The sequence below is a fragment of the Lithobates pipiens genome, unplaced genomic scaffold, assembly GCF_037356315.1.
Source record: "Lithobates pipiens isolate NorthernLeopardFrog02 unplaced genomic scaffold, aLitPip1_a1.2 Scaffold_23, whole genome shotgun sequence".
Classification (NCBI taxonomy): domain Eukaryota; kingdom Metazoa; phylum Chordata; class Amphibia; order Anura; family Ranidae; genus Lithobates; species Lithobates pipiens.
Genome location: NW_027507785.1, coordinates 250237279 through 250256512, shown reverse-complemented (window position 1 = coordinate 250256512; position 19234 = coordinate 250237279). Strand labels below are relative to the sequence as shown.

Sequence of the window (19234 nt, the reverse complement as noted above, 5' to 3'; positions counted from 1 at the left end):
TAGAAAGCCTAAAGGCGGTGATTGGTTTTTGGGGTCCCGTACACGGCTAGGCTACCAAAAAGTCCCACACATGTGGTATTCCTGTACTCAGGAGAAGCCGCAGAATGTATTTTGGGGTGTAATTTCACATATGCCCATGGCATGTTTGAGCAATATATAATTTCATTGACAACCTTGTGTGCATTTCTTTTTTGTCATTTTTCAATTGCTTCTGAAAAATAAAATATTCAATGTGCTCAACACAACATCGTCTCAGAAAATTCCTTGGGGTGTCTACTTTCCAAGATATGGGGGGGGGGGGGGGTTGTACTGCCCTGCCATTATAGCACCTCAAGAAATTATTTAGACAGTCAAACTAAAAGTTGCGTAAATTCCAGAAAACGTACCCTAGTTTGTAGATGCTATAACTTTTGCACAAACCAATAAATATACACTTAATCATTTTTTTACCCGAGACATGTGACTGAATGCATTTTGGCCTAAATGTATGTCTAAAATTGAGTTTATTGTATTTTTTTTATAACAAAAAGTGGAAAATATATTTTTTTGTTCAAAATTTTCAGTCTTTTTTCGTTTATAGTGCAAAAAATAAAAAAACACAGAGATGATCAAATACCACCAAAAGAAAGCTCTATTTGTGGCAGATTTTGTTTTGGTACAGCATTGCAATTACCAGTTAAAGTAGCACAGTGTCAAATTGTAAAAAGTGCTCTGGTCAAGAAGGGGGCATATCCTCCCAGGGCTGAAGTTGTTATGATGTATAACTTTAAGATGGATGTATAGTCCAAACCTTTTTTTAGGTTTTGGATAGGGTAAAGAAGGATTGGAACTCCTGTCACCTTTTATTGCTCTCTTCTTGCGGTAATTCACCTTTTCTGTTTGTGCTTGTGACCATTGTCACTGAAAATGAGAGGTCTGTGAGTGCCCACCCATGTTCTGAAGAGAGTCAAACAATGGAGGCAAGCATCAACAGCTTGGGCAGTGAGAATTAAGGTAATTATTTGTAGTACCTTTACCCCTTTGCCATGAGCATTTCACCTATGAAGTGTGGGGGGATCCCATTGCATAGATACATTTACCAACAGCCCAGAGTTGGGCTTTAAAAAGAATATTGTAGGCTGAAATCTGATTACAGCTATCCCCTTATTTATTAAAAGGTACATCCACACAGAATGCAAAAAGATATAAGTGTACGATCTTATTGTTTACTCAATAGCAAATAATAACTACAGAAACCAAATTATCACTATACATAAGAATTTTGGAATGACACAACCTCTCCTTTAGCAGATTGTAGAAGCTTGGAAGAATGAATTTAACTGTCAAACGGGGAAAAATTACTTTACCTGTTTTGCTTTGCTACTAATTTCCACAGAAATATCCCCTGCTGAGTTTCCAATTCCCACCACTAGAACGGTCTTCCCATGGTAATCTTCGGATTTCTTATAGAAACGGCTATGGATGTAGTGACCTTTAAATTTTTCTATACCTGCCAAGTGTAAAAAGAAGCAAGCTATGTTTTAAAGATATTACTTTCACCCTTATATTACTGTGAAATACAAACAATTATTGCGCCTTTCCTAAAAAATAAAACCGAATCAAGGAAAAGCAGATACACAGAATGTGACAAAAATTCAAATCATAATAGTGGTGAATATGTAGCGCTAAACAAAACATATATAAATAGTGCAAGCTTGTGAGTGAGATTAATCAAACAAAAAATAAGTGAGAAATAGTCCACATAGAGGTAAATGAAACACCAAATGTCCATCTAGACACGTAGGTGAATACACAGGATGTCACACAGCCCCAAGAGTCATCAAACTGTAGGCGTCTTCAAAATAAACATCAAGGTTCATATACGCTTAACAGAGATGTTGGAATATCATAAGACAACGAGTCAATCGAGCATGAATGCACCCATGGGACAGGTCCACGATGACTGTATATCCGATATCAGGAAGTTCCCGGATTGGCCTTACTCCAACTTCACACGGTATCGACCATGGATATAATGGATACTGCAGGCGGTACCAGGACAGGAACTCCTATGATGGCAAATGAATGATCAAACCAACCCTAATGAGGTTGCTGGAACCAAATAGTGAAGCTATTTGAAATATGATCATATCCCTTAACCACACATTCAAAGAAAGCCTTACTGAACACCAGGAGGTATTGTTGAGCCAGCACCACTATGTCCTCCCCAAATTGCCCTGTAGATAGACTGTCAATTATTAGAATATTTGATCCATAACCAGGTCTACCGGTGCTAAGCCCAGTACATCTAGCCATGGGGACCATAGTTTCTCAAACTTGCCTTGCTTGCCCCTATGTTGATAGATGAGCTTCTCTAGGTGGATGGTTTCACCCATTTGAGTAATCCCTTCTTTCATAGTGGGAGGATCTGTAGACTTCCAGTGCCTCAGAATTATTTTACGGGCTTGGAAGAGGGCTCTAGCAATAGCCTGTTTAGGAATCTCTTCTATTGGGAGGATATCTAGGATACCCAGTAAGCAATGTTTGGGGGTCTTCTGGAATCTGGACCTGAAAGACCCTATTAAGTGTGTCTATAACCTTCTATAACCTGCCTCCAATACAAGTGTAAAGTTGGGCATCTCCATAGAAGGTGTATCAAATCCCCATGACTCCTACAGCATCTATAGCAGGCAGGGTTCCGATCTCACCCCCATGCAGGCCAATCTAGCCGGGGTGTAATGAACTCTCAGAATTATATAAAGCTACGAAAGGCACTGGGCCACATTCAAGGAGCACAAGAGGACTGCTTGTAGAGCCTCTTCCCACTGTTCCTCCTTTAAAGGTCCCAACATCCCACTCCCACTGAGATACCACCCTGAGAGGGGAGCCCTGGAGGAAGAGATTGATAAGCATGGCATAACAGCATGATATAAACCCTTTATATGTGGTGACCTCAAATAAGTAATTGAACACGGGAGTAGACTGCATAGGCCATTGATTCGCTCCCTTCTGGGCACTGACTGCATGTTGAAGTTGCATATAATAGAAGTGCATGGATAAGGGGAGTCTGAAATCCTTATGGAGCTCCGAAAATGTCCTTAAATTTTCCGTCACGGGAAAATGTGGGACATAAGTGTGATACCATGTTGTTTCCATTTTTCACCATATTGTAGCTTTGCTAGTTCCATGAAGTCATTATTGTCCCAGATGAGGCTATATCGAGTAAACCCCGTAACCCCCTGCATCATCATAGCCTTGTTCCAGGTTTTCGGCATAAGGGCATATGTAGGGTACAGTTTGTTATGCCGCGTACACACGATCAAACAAGCGGGTGGAAAAGTCCGGCAAACTTAAGTCCGCCAGACAATCCCCCCGTGTGTAGCCTCCGGCATATTTTTTGACCCGAAAGTATGGCGGACTTAGAAAGAAGTTTTGCACTCCAATCTTCCCGCTGGACTCGCATTTCGGTGGACAATCCGGCCGTGTGTATGCCAGTCCGCCGTACTTTTAAAATGAGCGGACTTTTCCCGCCCGGAGAAAAGTCCGCTCATTTCGAGAGGGTCTGCAGGTAGGCGGGGCCCGCGAAAAAAAAATTGGCGTGGGGGTCCCCCCCAGACCCTTGTCCGAGCACGCTACCCGGCCGGCCAGGAAAGGAGGGGCGAGCGAGCGCCCCCCCCCTCCTGAGCCGTACCAGGCCGCGTGCCCTCAACATGGGGGGTGCCTTGGGGAAGGGGGGCCGAGCTAGAAGAAGGCGCGGTGGCCCGGCAGAAGAACCGAAGAGGGGGACAAGACCCCCAAAGTCAGAAGAAGAGGCCGTCCGCGAGGAAGAAAGCCGGGCTCCTCCGCTAGTAAAAGAGCTACAAGAAGATAGCGGAGGAGTCCGGCGAGAAGACCCCCGAAGACGGAAGACCCCCGGAGCTGTGCAATAAAGTATTTTATCTCGTGTGTTGTGTTTTTTTTGTACTTTTATTTTACAGGTGAATGGGTAGGGGTACATTGTACCCCATACTCATTCACATAGGGTGGGGGGCCGGTATCTGGGGGCCCCCTTATTAAAGGGGTCTCCCGGATTCCGATAAGCCCCCCGCCCGCAGACCCCGACAACCAACAGCCAGGGTTGTCGGGAAGAGGCCCTTGTCCTCATCAACATGGGGACAAGGTGCTTTGGGGTGGGGGGCCTGCGGCACCCCCCCATGTTGAGGGCACAGGCTCAGGAGGGGGGGGCGCTCGCTCGCCCCCCTTTCCTGGCCGGCCGGGTAGCGTGCTCGGACAAGGGTCTGATGTGGACCTGGGGGGACCCCCACGCTGATTTTTTTCGGCGTTGGGGTTCCCCTTTAAGTCCATACCAGGCGGCGGGACCAGCGACGTCTCCTTTGCGGGCCCCGCCTTCCTGGAGAAGCGCTCGAAATGAGCGGACTTTCCTCCGCGTGTGTGGGCGAGTCCGTTCATTTCAAAAGTAGGGCGGATAGTACGGCAGACTTAGTACGCCGTATTAGTCTGCTGAAAAAGTGCCGTGTGTGGGCAAGTAGCCCGTTCGGAAAGTCCGACGGACAGTCTGGCGGGAAGTCCGCCAGACTAAGTACTTCGGACAGACGGCTACATGTGTACGCGGCTTTAGACTTACTAAAATTCAGTGTTTCCAATCCCTCCATCACCTCCCTCCCAGTGGTAAAACTAAGAAGCTGAGCAGAGGAGTCTATTAAGTTAATCTCTTGGTCCTGCAGTAGATGGATAACCCTCGCTATGTGTAGCAGTTGTGAGGCTAAATTATAAAGCCAGGGGTTGGGCAACACCAGCCCTCCAGTATATTTTGGGCGCTGTAGTTGTTCCAGCTTTATCCTAGAAGGTTTAGAATGCCATATGAGAGATCTGAAAATTGAGTTGATAATTTAGAATTGTTTCAACGGGACAACCATAGGGAATTGTGCAGGACATAAAGTAACTGTGGCATCAAAATCATCTCGATAAGATTTATCCTACCTACTGGAGACAATTTCACCCTGGTCCACACTTTGACCTCATCTTGGCAACGATTGATTAGAGGTGACAAATTGAGTCTGAGATAATGTAATGGATGGGGGGGGGGGGTGATCTGTATACCCAAATATCTAAAAGAGGTAGATATCGGTATATCATGCATAGACAATATGGGGGGGGGGACTCACAGTCCGGTCCAATAACATTATGGAGGACTTAGTCCAATTTATGACTAGGCCCAAATACTCTCCAAATGTTTTAATAACCCACATAGCCTCCCTCAAGGAGATAGGTGTATCCCCCTAAGAAGAGCAGACTGTCGTCTGCATGCATCATCGATTTTTCATGGAGTTTTCCGTAATGAAATCCCTTTATTAGGGTATTAGAACGGACAAGGGCAGCCAGAGGCTCAATGGCCAGGGCAAATAATAGAGGGAACAGGGGGCATCCCTACCTTGTGCCCCTATGCAAGCTAAAACTCTGTGAAATACTTCCCCCCTCTTGAATGGCTGCTACCGTGGCAGAGTACAATAATTGTACCCAGTCAATAAATCAGTTGCCAAACTTGCGCATAACTGCCCACAAATATTCCCATTCAGTACTATAAAAAGCCTTATGGGCATCTAGGGACAGCAGTGCTCGATCGCTAATATTATCCGCAGGAGACTGGATGTTCAGAAAAAGTCTGCGCAAGTTAATAGCAGTAGATTTTTGGGGCATAAATCCTGATTGGTCTGAATGGATAATAGAGGAAATTACCCTGTTGAGGCGTAACGCAAACACTTTGGCCAGAATCTTTATATCATTTTGCAGGAGAGATATAGGTCTATATGAGCCAGGATCAAGAGGGTCTTTGTTTGGCTTCAATATCAGTACAATATTGGCCCTGGTCATAGATAAAGGGAGGGAGCATTGTTCCCTTGCTTCATTGAACACTTTCAAGAGTCTAGGTAAAATGTATTCCCCGTATTGCTTATATCCCTCGATGGGTATCCCATCATCCCCTGGTGCCTTTGAATTGGGGAACAAACTGGTAGCCACCTGAAATTCCTCCAGTGTCAGTGGGGAGTCCAGTTGTCGTCTGAACATGGCAGACATATGAAAATGAGCATCTTCCAGGTATTGATTCAGGGATGCAATCGAGTACGTTTTCTTAGAGACATAAAGAGATGAGTACTAATCTACACGTTCTGCCATGATCTGGTCTGGGGAGTTAATCACTAGTAGCGCACCAATGGGAGGGACACTTCATGGGAGTGGGCCAATATTTCCAGCAGACAACCAGTGTGCTCTCCCTCCTCATAGAAGGCCAGTTTACTAAAAAATCTCTTGCGCTTCAAAATTCTGCTATTTGAGACTCAATTTGCTCATGGGAAAGAAAGATGAAGCCAGAAGGCATTTAACTTCCATGGAGCCTTGGCAACAGTCGAATGAGGTCTCACGACTAAACTAAAGTGGGGAGGGATCAGATATACTTCTAGGGACATAATTGATCTCTGAAAAATAGCAGTCAGCAGCAAACGAGCAATGGCATAGATCTATGCGTGACAGGGAGGAGTAACTCTTGGAAAAACATGAAAACTGCTTCTACCCCGGGTGTTTTGCTCACCACGGATCACGCCATCCCACCTCCTGCATACATTTTTTCAAAGCGGTGCAGTGCATCCCACTCCCCACTGTGGCAGGGGAGTGATTATCTAATGTTGGCTCCATACCCTCGGTCAAAGATAACAGCTGAGATCCCCCTTGAAGAAAAGTGGTATCTCATGATGTCTCAGCTGGTATTCCAACAGAGCTTGGAGGGTATGAGTATTATATGGCGGTGGGATATACACAAATGCAAGGATACATTTAACTGCTGCCCACCCACCATCAAATGATGGCGGGGTGGTACGGCTCTTGTTCTGGGGTGACACCATATGACGGCATCCCAGAATGGCAGCTCTTGGACGCCCATGGGGCCGTGCAGCGTGCTGATCGTGGCTGCTCCATGTTGCTAGGACACGGCGCGACCCCAATATGTGGAAAGAGCCACGTCCATGGCTCTTTAAACATGTGATCGGCTGTGTCCAATCACAGCCGGTCACATGTAAACAAGGCACTGACAGAGTGTGCGGCGAGGACTGCCGATCTGCGGCATCTCCACGCAGAGGGACATGTAGGAATGTAATTAGGGCACTGATCAGTACCCTGATTACAATAATGAAAAACAGTGCGATCAGTGCCCACCAGTAGCAGCAATCAGTGTCCACCACTGCCCACAAGTGCCACCAATCAGTGCCCATTAACGATGTCAGTCAGTGCTGCCTATCAGTGGCCACCAGTGCCGCTTAACAGTGCTCAGTGCCATCTAACAGTGCCACCTATGAGTGCCACCTAATCAGCTGCTCACATGCCGCACTGGCCACGCCTCCCGGGGATATCCACTTTAATTAAACAAAATATCACTGTGCAAAAATCCACATCTATTAAAAAAATAAGAATCCACATACATTTCATAACATTGTGTAAACAAATCCACAGAAAAAAAATATTGTTGAATAAAATGCCACTAAGCAAACAACCATCTATTAGATAAATCAAGTGAAAAACTTTTTTACAAAATGTCTATAAAAGTTCTACACTTGTTTATTTACAATTGGATGCATTGTAACAAAATATGTATCCTGTGATTTTCATATGTCTTTAAAGTATATATGGAGTCAAATAAACAAGCTCTCTGAAGCTACCTTCAGCAAACAACTGAATCTTTTATTTCTCCCAACAGTTTATCCTTTATAATTATTACCTTTTGTTTCACTTGTCCCTTCCTATTAGATTGTAATCCGGGAGCAGGGTTGTCCTAACCCTCTTGTTTTGAATTGTATTGTTACTGTATTGCCTCCCTTATATTGTAAAGCGATGCGCAAACTGTTGGCGCTATATAAAGCCTGTATAATAATAATAATAATAACAACAAAAACGTGTCCTAAGCAAACAGTTTTACCTTTAGTGAAATCACATGATCAGTTCAAGCATGACCGGTCAGACCAGCAAAGTGGGAGCATTTGCCTTTATTATCCATGTTTCCTGCTCAGAGGATTTCATTGACAATAAGCCTGGGTTCACATATATGAGAATTGGATACGGGTTTCCCAGCATCCAATTAGCATGACAGGCGAGTGTGAGCGTCTCTCAATGGGCCAGTTCACACAGGTCTGGGGCAGCCGCGGTCTGGATTGCAGAAGGGTCCTGAGCGTCTTTGGGTCTGGTTCGGGTGTGAATTCAGACAAAAATTCAGACCTGAATCGCACCTGAACCGGTGTACAGAAACACACGGGACCCCATGCTGTGAACCATGGCCGCACAAGGGTCTTTCACCATTGGACTAAACTGAAGCTTTTTTAACTAGTTAATGACTTTGTCGATAACATTATATCCTTTGCATGTTTTACTTGATGGCTCATTTTATGCTTTCAGGTTTGTTTGTACTTCTTGGTTTTGTTTTTCTATGCATTAGAACAGAAATAAACAACTCTATTTACACTGATACCCCCAAATTATACTGTTTCTGAGACCAAACTAACATCTTGTCATTTTTCTTAAAAGCAAAAAACGTATGTTTGCCAGTATCAACCACCCCTAATGGAATCGTATTGTTCTTTAGCATACACAACAAAAGCGTTAGGATTGATTACCTGGGAAAGATTCTAGAGGTAAATAATGATCAACATGATGCCCATTGCAGACCATGACTGCATCAAAACACTCTTTCTTCTCAGTTCCATTCTTCTTTGTTAGTACTTCCCACTGTCCATTCATGGTAAAATTTGGACTCTTTGTCACCTGGCAAACTTCAGTCTTGAAAATAGAAGAAAAGGATTTGTTTGTCGTTTTATTATTTATTAGGGATACATATAAAAGTGATTTGTTTAATTTAAATAAACTTTTGTTTATTGTAAATTATTGTGTAAAAAAAACATTTTCTAATTATTTATAGTGGAAAGCATATTTTGGACACTGCAATACTACTCCACACCGCAGTGTGCTTTTTATGTCAGATTTATAAAATGCAGGCCATGATGTGGAACTTGCATTGACCCATGAACTTCTGTCTGCTTAACACTGCAGAGAGAACTCCATGATTGAAGGAGAGTCTGATCAAATGCCTTTGGCATGGACTTTTTTTTTTAATCAATTCTAAGTGGCGCTTTGCTTGAGTCCCAAAGCAAGTGGAGTGCAATGCACATTTCAAAAGCTCACTACTGTGCTTTACAAATGTGATTTATTTTAATTTTTTTGACCGAGGCCATTAGTCTATGTTTTTTAACTTTGTAAATGTACATATTCATGATGACAGTTTACTTCTTCAATAAAGTGAACCTGTCCTTTTAACTATTCACAGTAGATCAAAGTAACAGGTTGCCTTTATAGCCCACCTACTCGGCCACCGTAATCGCCTTCCCTGCACTTCCACTCTACCCATTACTTGAGTCAACAGCCATGCTTAACGTGGAACTATGCTGCTGTCAGTCTACATGGCACTTGCCATAATGTGCGAGTATGTAACATGCTTGCTTATTATGGCACACCTATCTTCCAAAGTGTTCACCTCCAAATGCAGTTGCCATCTTCTTGTGTTGTTCTTCCCGGTCCAGAGTATTTTGTATTCTCCATTGGCTAGCCACGGATGATGTTATACCCACACATGCAGGATGCATTGCAGATGTTGGAATTGTACACTGAATTGCATATACACAGCAGGGCTGCAGAACACTTCCCCTCCCCTCATCTCTATAATATAAGGAGATGTACTGTAGTTCATCAAATTAACTCAGAATGCTTCTTGGGATTTCAGTGCAGCAGAGGTAGTGTTGGGAGCAGTGGCAGACCTTCCAGTAGGGGTGTATGGGCGCCACCCCCCATCCATGCATCTAAGTTTGGGGTGCCGGATGCATAGATTCCAATGGGGGGGGGGGGGGTTGAAGCACGTGATTAGAGCCAGAGGCTCTAATAGGGTTCAAAATAGGGTGGGCTTGGAATGCAGAGTACTGCGCTCCGAGACCACCCAGTTGTGTGAGAATAGCAAATGAATATTCCCTGTTCTTTCACTGATCCTCCTCCCAGCCAATCAGGAAGCAGGCCATGAAACCCTTCATCCAACTGGCTGAAAGGACAGGCAATCATATTGGATGCCTAGGAGGAGGAGGAGGGAGGAGACACATGATGGAAGCTGCTGCAATGAAGAGGAGGAGGGGTTGTCCATCGCCCATCGTAGTGCTGCCCCCCTGGAAACTAGATGGGGTAATAGCTAGATGACCGATTGCGGAGTTAGATTCTCACAGGTTTTTCTGGATGGACAACAAATATTTTAACAAATCATGCATCAGTGGCTAAAATAGTGTTTATTAATGGCAAAAAATACATGCTTATATCTAAAAATAGTAATGTTATTTAGTAGGGAAAACATGTTCCGTACTGGTTTAACCAGAACCATGAATTTGAATGCTAGGTATAAATAAAAGTATACACTAGCTTCCTGTAAACGTGTAGTCGCAGTGTATTACATTCCAACTGAGCAGACAGCACTAGTTGAAAACTGAAAGGCCTGTACCTGTGGTTAAAAAAAAAAATGGAGGAGAGGTGTACAAATATCAACCTTATAGGTGTGTAGTGTCCCTGCCCTGGGCTGCCTAAATTTAGTGTTATGAATGAGCTATAACCAGTTGAACTGCAATCTGTCTTTTAAGGTCTCCTTAGGTTCTCCCTAAACCATGTGATTGATTAAGCCTGCCTGCTGCTGGAAGGATGTTCAAGCAATGGTGTGGAAGGGCCAACAACTGTAGTTTACAAATATTTTATCTGACCTTAGCCATTCCCTGGGAGGCTGACCCTGAAGGCCTGACTAGAGAGAAGATAAATATTTGTGAGGAGCTGATCGGTGGCTCTCTCTCTCCCATGGGGTTTCCCCCTTAGGAGAGGTATGCGTGTGTTCCAGAGAAGTGACTACTAGGCCTCAGCAGGAGCTATGTGCTGGAGACTTGAGAAAATGTACCTCTGTCACTTTGTGATGCATTTTCCTTATGAATTTATTTGTTACAGTGATGAATGGACAAGCAGAATATGCTAGAATGGATCCTCGCTTTTTGTTTGGTGATTATTATTATTATACAGTATTTATATAGTGCCAACAGTTTGTGTAGCGCTTTACAATGTAGGGAGGCACTACACCAACAGGACAATTCAAAACAAGAGGTTTAGGGGAGCCCTGCTACTGTGAGCTTACAATCTAAGAGGGAGGGGCTGGTGAAACAAAAGGTAGGGACTGTGAGGGATGAACTGATGAGGGGAGTAGAAGATTTGGTTGTTAGCTGGAGAGATGTGTTTTCAGGGATCACCTAAAAGTGGCCAGAGTAGGAGATAACTGGTCAGATTGGGGTTGTGCATTCGAGAGTATGGGAGAGGCTCTGGAGAAATCCTAAAGAAAAGAAAGGGAGGAGGAGACAAGGGAGCTAGAGAGCAGAAGGTCTTGGGAGGAGCAGAGAGGATGGGTTGGGTGATATTTGGAGATAAGGTTGGTGATGTAGCTTCGGCTTTGTATGTTATTGTTAGCATTTTCAATTTTATTCATTGGGCAATGGGAAGCCAGTGGAGGGATTGGCAGTGAGAAGTGGCAGACAATGAACAGTTGTTAAGGTGGCTGAGTCTGGTAGTGGCATTCACGATTGACTGAAGAGGGGATAGCTTGACGAGAGGTAGGCCAATGAGGAGGGAGTTGCAATTGTCAAGGCGAGAGATAATGAGGAAGTGAATAAGTTGCTTAGTGGTTTCAACGGTTAGAAAGGGGCATATTTTGGAGATGTTTCAGAGGTGAAGTCTGGACAAATTTGATAGTGATTGGATTCGTGGCTGAAAGGAGAGGTCAGAGTCTAGGATTACACCTACTACCTTGGCATGAGGGGGAGGGACTGATGGCTGCATTATTGATCTTGATGGAGAAGTCAGGGGGAGGGGCACTTGCTGAAGGAAAAATTATCAGCTCGGTTTTAGAAAGACTGAGTTTGAGGAAGTGGTATGACATCCATATTGCTATGTCAGTTAGTAAGTTAGGTATGCAAGAGGAGACTGAAGGAGTGAGATGAGGAGTAGAGAGATTTGTGTGTTGCCAGCATAGAGATGATACTGGAAGCCATGGGAGTTTATTAACAGACCAAGGGAGGATGTGTAAATGGAGAAGAGAAGAGGTCCAAGGACAGCTCCTTGAGGTACCCCTACAGAAAGAGGAAGTGGTGAGGAGGAAACAGAGTTATAGGTCACACTGAGGGAGCGCTGTGATAGGTAGGAGGAGAGCCAGGAGAGAGCAGTCTTGAAGGCCAAGAGAGTGGCGTTTGAGGAGGAGGGGATGGTCAGCAGTATCAAAGGCTGCAGAGAGGTTGAGTATCATGAGTATGGAGCAGTGGCCAATGGTTTTAGCAGTTAGTAGGTCATTAGTGATTTTCAGTAGGGCAGTTTTAGTGGAGTGTAGCAAGGGAAAACAAGACTGTAAGGGGCCAAGAAGGTTGTTGTCAGTGAGGTAGGAGCTAAGACAGTTGTAGACTAATGCCGCGTACACACAACCGACTTTGACGGACTAGGTCCGACAGTCTTTCCGACTGACTTTCTGAATGAACGGACTTGAACACACACAATCACACCAAAGTCCAACGCATTCGAACGTGATGATGTACGTCCAAAGTAGAATAAGGAAGTTCATAACCAGTAGCCAATAGCTGCCCTAGCGTCGTTTTTTGTCCGTCGGACTAGCATACACACAAACATATTTCTCGGTCTGGTGGAGTTCCGGTGGGAAAATGTAAAAGTACTATTTCTAAAGAATACATTTTTGGCAAGCAAAGGTCCGATGGAGCCCACACACAATCGAATTGTCTGATGGACTTGTTCCGTTGCACCTTTGCTGTCAAAAAGTCCAGTCGTGTGTACGTGACATAAGCGTTCCTAAAGTAAAAACAGGAGCAAGAAGATGGGTCGGGCTGGTGGGATCCAATGAGGGCTTTTTAAGTATGGGGGTGACCAGAGCATGTTTTAGAGAGCAGGGGAATATGCCAGTAGAGAGGGAGAGATTGAAGATGTGAGTGAGAGAGCATAAGATAGAATAAGATGGTGACCGCAGTAGATGTGAGGAAACAGGATCCAGGGGACAGGTGGTAAGTAGGGTTGAGCGAACCCGAACTGTAAAGTTCAGGTTCGTACCGGACTTTTGGGTTTTTGGGTCCCGGACCCGAACCATTTGTATGTTCGGGTTCGGTAATGTAATGGCGCTTTAAAAGCTGCAGGTCAGCCAACATTCATTTAACACGTGTCCCTTAGAAGCCATTACAGCCATGCCTACTAATGGCATGGCTGTGATTGGCCAGTGCAGCATGTGACCCAGCCTCTATATAAGCTAGAGGCACACAGCACAGCACGTCACTCTGCTTTAGATAGTGTAGGGAAAGGTTTCTGCTGCTGCTTAGAGAGAGAGAATTAGATAGGCCTGATTCAAAAATCGAATTACTCAGCGATCTGCCTTGATTTAGTTGTGTGGGTGCAGTGCACATTCTTTTTACAATGCCCTGAGCCCAGTGCCAGAGAAAAGATAACCTTTATCCGTCTGTTAGATTGCGTCGGCAGGCATTTTATGCAAGCTCAGTGCACCAGCACTACATATGTTACTGTGAGATACAACTTTTAGATACTGTTAATCTATTCTGCTATTCTAAAAAACCCCATTTAGGGCAAAAATAAATATTTTACAGTGTTTCCTGCATATCTGTACTTGTGAGATACACACTTTAGATACTGTTCTTGTATTGTGCTATTCAAAAAAATAATAATTTAGGGCAAAAACTTGTTGTGTGTTTCTTCCAAACAACTCAACTTTGGTTTCATCTGTCCACAGAATATTTTGCCAGTACTGCTGTGGAACATCCAGGTGCTCTTGTGCAAACTGTAAACGTGCAGCAATGTTTTTTTTTGGACAGCAGTGGCTTACTCTGTGGTATCCTCCCATGAAATCCATTCTTGTTTAGTGTTTTACGTATAGTAGATTCCATAACAGGGATGATAGCATGTGCCAGAGACTTTTGTGAGGCCGCGTACACACGGGCGGACTGTTCGCCCAACTTAGTTTGTCAAACAATCCGACAAACAGTCCGCTCAAAATTTGCATGAGCGGACTTGACCACACACGATGAACGAACAGTCCGCTGAAAGCGTGCGCGATGACGTGAACGGCACGTACGACGGGACGAGAAATTCGACGTCCAATACACTGCAATGCAACCTTCACCGTGTAAATCCTTTCTGAGCATGCGCGAAAACTTAGTTTGTCGAACAAGCCTACACACGAGCGGACTGTCCGCTGAAACCAAGTTTCAGCGGACTGTCTTAAGGAAATTCCGAAAAACTTTGTTCGACAGACTGTCCGCTGAAACTGTCCGCTGAAGCCCACACACGAGCGGACTGTCCGCTGAAACACTGTTCAGCGGACAAAGTTGGGCGAACAGTCCGCCCGTGTGTACGCGGCCTTAGTCTATAGCTGACACTCTAGGATTCTTCTTCACCTCATTAAGCAGTCTGCGCTGTGCTCTTGCAGTCATCTTTACAGGACGCCCACTCCTAGGGAGAGTAGCAGCAGTGCTGAACTTTCTCTATTTATAGACAATTTGTCTTACCGTGGACTATGAACAGCAAGGCTTTTGGAGATACTTTTATAACCCTTTCCAGCTTTATGCAAGTCAACAATTCTTAAATGATAAGTCTTCTGAGAGCTCTTGTGTGAGGCATCATTCACATCAGGCAATGCTTCTTGTGAAAAGCAAACCCAGAACTGGTGTGTGTTTTTTATAGGGCAGGGCATCTGTAACCAACACCTCCAATCTCATCTCATTGATTGGACTCTAGTTGGCTGACACCTCACTCCAATTAGCTCTTGGAGATCTCATTAGTCTAGGGGTTCCCATACTTTTTCCACCTGCACTGTGAATGTTTACATGGTGTGTTCAATAAAAAACATGGTAACATTTAATTCTTTGTGTGTTATTAGCTTAAGCAGACTGTGATTGTCTATTGTTGTGACTTAGACGCTCACTGGATATTTTCTCTTTTTCAGACCATTCTCTGTAAGCTCCACAGACAGTTTCCATCGGAATTACCGTCACACAAAATTTGAGATCTGGTTCTCAAATTTTCCAACAACAAAATCCGTTCGCGCAAATTCCGATCGTGTGTACACAATTCCGATGCACAAAGTGCCACGCATGCTCGGAACCAAGCAGAAGAGCAGCACTGGCTATTGAACTTAATTTTTCTCGGCTCGTCATACGTGTTGTATGCCACCGTGTTCTTGACGTTCAGAATTTCCGACCAACTTTGTGTGACTGTGTATGCAAGACAAGTTTGAGCCAACATTCATCGGAAAAAAATCCCATAGGATTTTGTTGTTGGAATGTCCGATCGTGTGTACATGGCATTCATCTGGATGGAGGGCAGTGTTAGATGTACTATCAGCTTTAGATACACCAACAAATTAAAACCAAACTCCAGCTCACACTGCAGTTTCACAAGCAACAGTTTATTTCTTCTGAAATAAAAGTTTTACATGAATAAATAAAAGCTGATCAGTGTAAGCAATCCTGTCAGTGATAAATGGTTTGTCTCAACTCTAACTGCAACATCTGCAGTACAGCTAGTTCTCTTGTGGGGTGGATTGGGGGGCAGCGGGGTGCACAAGGAGGGAGTGGGTGCATTGGGTAACAGTGAGGTGGATGGGGGAACAGTGGGGTGCACAGGGGGGTAGTGGGAGGATTGGGGAACAGTAAGGTGGATGGGGGCAGTGGGGTGCACAGAGAGGGTAGTGGGTGGATTGGGGAAGAGTGAGGTGGGTGGGAAAACAGTGAGGTGGATGGGAGGGCAGTGGGGTGCACAGGGTAATAGTGGGTGTATTGGGGAACAGTGAGGTGCACAGAGAGGGTAGTGGGTGGATTGGGGAAGAGTGAGGTGGATGGGGAAACCGTGAGGTGCACAGGGTAATAGTAGGTTCATTAGGTAACAGTGAGGTTGATGGGGGAAGAGTGAGGTGGATAGGGGGGTAGTGGGAGGATTGGGGGAAGATTTAGGTGGATAGGGGAACAGTGAGGTGCACAGAGAAGGTAGTGGGTGGATTGCAGAAGAGTGAGGTGGATGAGGTAGATGAGGGGGGGCAGTGGAGTGGACAGGGTAATAGTGGGTGCATTTAGTAATAGTGAGTAATAGTGAGGTGGATGGGGGTAGTGGGGTGCACATTGCAAACATGGGGTGGATGGCAGGGGCGGACTGACAACTCATGGGGCCCCCGGGCAATAGGAGATTATGGGGCCCCCGGGCAATAGATTATGGGGCCACACAGTATACATACACACACACTGAAAAGGTACTGAAAAGGCAGGGCAGCTATAATCTTGGGATTTTTTTAAAAAAACACAGATTTTTACATACTATCCCTGGTTTTATTGAGGCTGGCAACCCTGATGGGGCCCCTTAGTGGCATGGGGCCCTCAGGCAGTGCCTGAATGGTCAGTCCGCCCCTGGTGGATGGGGAACAGTGAGGTGCACAGGGAAACTGTGAGGGGGATGGGGGAACAGTGCCTGAACACCTGAGGGGAGCCAGGAGCAGAGACAGCCACGTGGTCCACTATTATTTAGTCCAGGGACCCTACTCAGCAGCCCAGCACCGCTCAGCAGAGAAAACCCACGCCTTTCAGGGATCAAGATACCCATCTGGGGATCATTGGGGTGTCAAGGTTTACAACCACTTTTCCCTGTGAAGACTGGAAGTTTAAAAAAGCAGCACTAAGAGAGCAGGAGCCAGCAGCATTGAAAGTTGTAACCCAATTGCTTACTTTGGAATGTTAATTTTATTGTGCTCAGTGTGTTGAGCTTAAAAAAAAAAGGTTTGAGGGTTTAATACTACTTTAACCTGTTAGACCACGGGTCGGGAACCTTTTTGGCTGAGAGAGCCATGACCGCCACATATTTTAAAATGTAATTCCGCGAGAGCCATACAATATGTTTAAAACTATTTATTTTATTTTTTTATCGATTAATCGACTAATTTCAATTATAACTGTAATATCCACGTCATCGCCCCCACTGTAATATCCACATCACCCCTACGATTGTCTGCTTGCTTACCACTACACAGGCAGGCAGATCCGCGAGCAGTTGAGGCAGGTGATGATGACGTCAGCGCGCCACTCACCTAGGCTGCCGTCGGGTGGACCAAGAAGGCCATAGCTGTGGAGCTATGCCGAAGCTGTGGCCTTTCCTATGGGCTCAATCCACGGATCGGTACACCACGCAATCCGCGGATTGAGAGGTGAGAGCCAGATGCAGCCATTAAAAGAGCCACATCTGGCTCTAGAGACATAGGTTCCCTACCCCTGTGTTAGACGGTTCAATTAACCATTTCAGTCATTATATGCCATTCATTCCTGGCAGCACCAGCTTCAATAAAGGGGAGCCACCCCTGGAATGTGCTGTTGGGATGACTGCCCAATACAAGGAGTAGCCAGGTGTACATAACGCTCAACCACTGCTACACCAGATCTCTGCTGTGGATCATACTGTGAGACATGGACATGTGTGCGTTATATCTATGCCTGTCTACAACTTTGGTGTGGACAATTGATCAATCTTTAAAGGTTCAATGTTCCTAATTACTAGGCTTGTGCAATTCGTTTCGTAACGAATCGAAATTCGGCCGAATTTTGCATCTTTCGGACATTCGGATGCATCCGAATGTCCGAATAAAAAAATAACAAATTACAACGAATACGAAAGAAATTTAACGAATGAATTCGAATGAATTCGACATGATTCGAAAATATTTCAACTGCATTCGAAATGATTTCAACATGATTCGACATTATTTCAACCGCATTCAAAAATATTTTGTGACCCGACTTTAGGGCCATGTATCTCGGGGTCACTTGGTGCTAGACACTACAAATTTGGATATGTTGTATTGCTAGTATTATTGTGTTTGCATACCAAATTTGGGGTTTCTAGCTATAAGTGACCCCGAGATATGTGGCCCCAAAATCGGGTCGCAAAATGTTATTAGTTATTAGAGCAGAGAATGACATTTTGCGACCCGATTTTGGGGCCACATAGCTTGGGGTCACTTATAGCTAGAAACCCCAAATTTGGTATGCATACACAATGGTACTAGCACTACAACATATCCAAATTTGAAGTGTCTAGCACCAAGTGACCCCGAGATACATGGCCCTAAATTCGGGTCACAAAATATTTTCGAATGCGGTTGAAATAATGTTGAATCATGTTGAAATAATTTCGAATGCATTCGAAAATTATTTCAACATGATTCGACATTATTTCAACTGCATTCGAAATGATTTCAACATGATTCAACATTATTTCAACCGCATTTGAAGGGCCATGTATCTCGGGGTCACTTGGTGCTAGACACTTCAAATTTGTTTGCATACCAAATTTGGGGTTTCTAGCTATAAGTGACCCCGAGCTATGTGGCCCCAAAATCGGGTCGCAAAATGTCATTCTCTGCTCTAGTAACTAATAACATTTTGCGACCCGAATTTGGGGCCACATATCTCGGGGTCACTTATAGCTAGAAACCCCAAATTTGGTATGCAAACACAATAGTACTAGCACTACAACATATCCAAATTTGAAGTGTCTAGCACCAAGTGACCCCGAGATACATGGCCCTAAAGTTGGGTCACAAAATATTTTCGAATGTGGTTGAAATAATGTCGAATCATGTTGAAATCATTTCGAATCCGGTAGAAATATTTTCAAATTTCGTTGAAATATTTTCGAATGTGGCCGATTTTTCGAATTCGGTAAAAAACTAAACGAAATCCGAAAACGAATTTAAGGAAGTTAACGAATATAACTAAACGAAATTAATGAATTAACGAATTAAAACGAAACGAAACTAAACAAATTTTTTCCTTTTGCACATGTCTACTAATTACAGAGGCTTTGGCCATGTACAAAGTGGAGCCTGATAATTGTGAATGAAACAGAAAATGTATTATTTTTATATACATAAATATTGATTTTAAAAATACACCAGATCAGTGCATTCTCTTCCTATTTTTCTTTTGTTTTCAATACTTATTGTTATCGATTTAAAGCATTTGTTACCTCCAACATTTCCTATTCCTGATATAAGCCTGCTGTACCATGTACTTGTATAAAAAAAAAAAAAAAAAAAGTATCCTGTTCTCTTTAT

At 44.2% G+C, this 19234-nt stretch overlaps 1 protein-coding gene across 2 annotated transcripts in view; it reads right to left on the bottom strand.

The window, feature by feature from the left end:
- The window catches only part of LOC143928255 (dimethylaniline monooxygenase [N-oxide-forming] 2-like), a 92084-nt gene that overhangs the window by 33022 nt on the left and 39828 nt on the right, over positions 1 to 19234 (bottom strand). For both annotated transcript variants that reach the window (XM_077453016.1, XM_077453017.1), the window contains exons 4-5: positions 8634 to 8796; positions 1347 to 1489 (exon numbers count right to left, since the gene is read on the bottom strand). In XM_077453016.1, coding sequence (XP_077309142.1) covers positions 1347 to 1489; positions 8634 to 8796 — 306 coding nt within the window. The remainder of the gene's footprint in view (positions 1 to 1346; positions 1490 to 8633; positions 8797 to 19234) is intronic.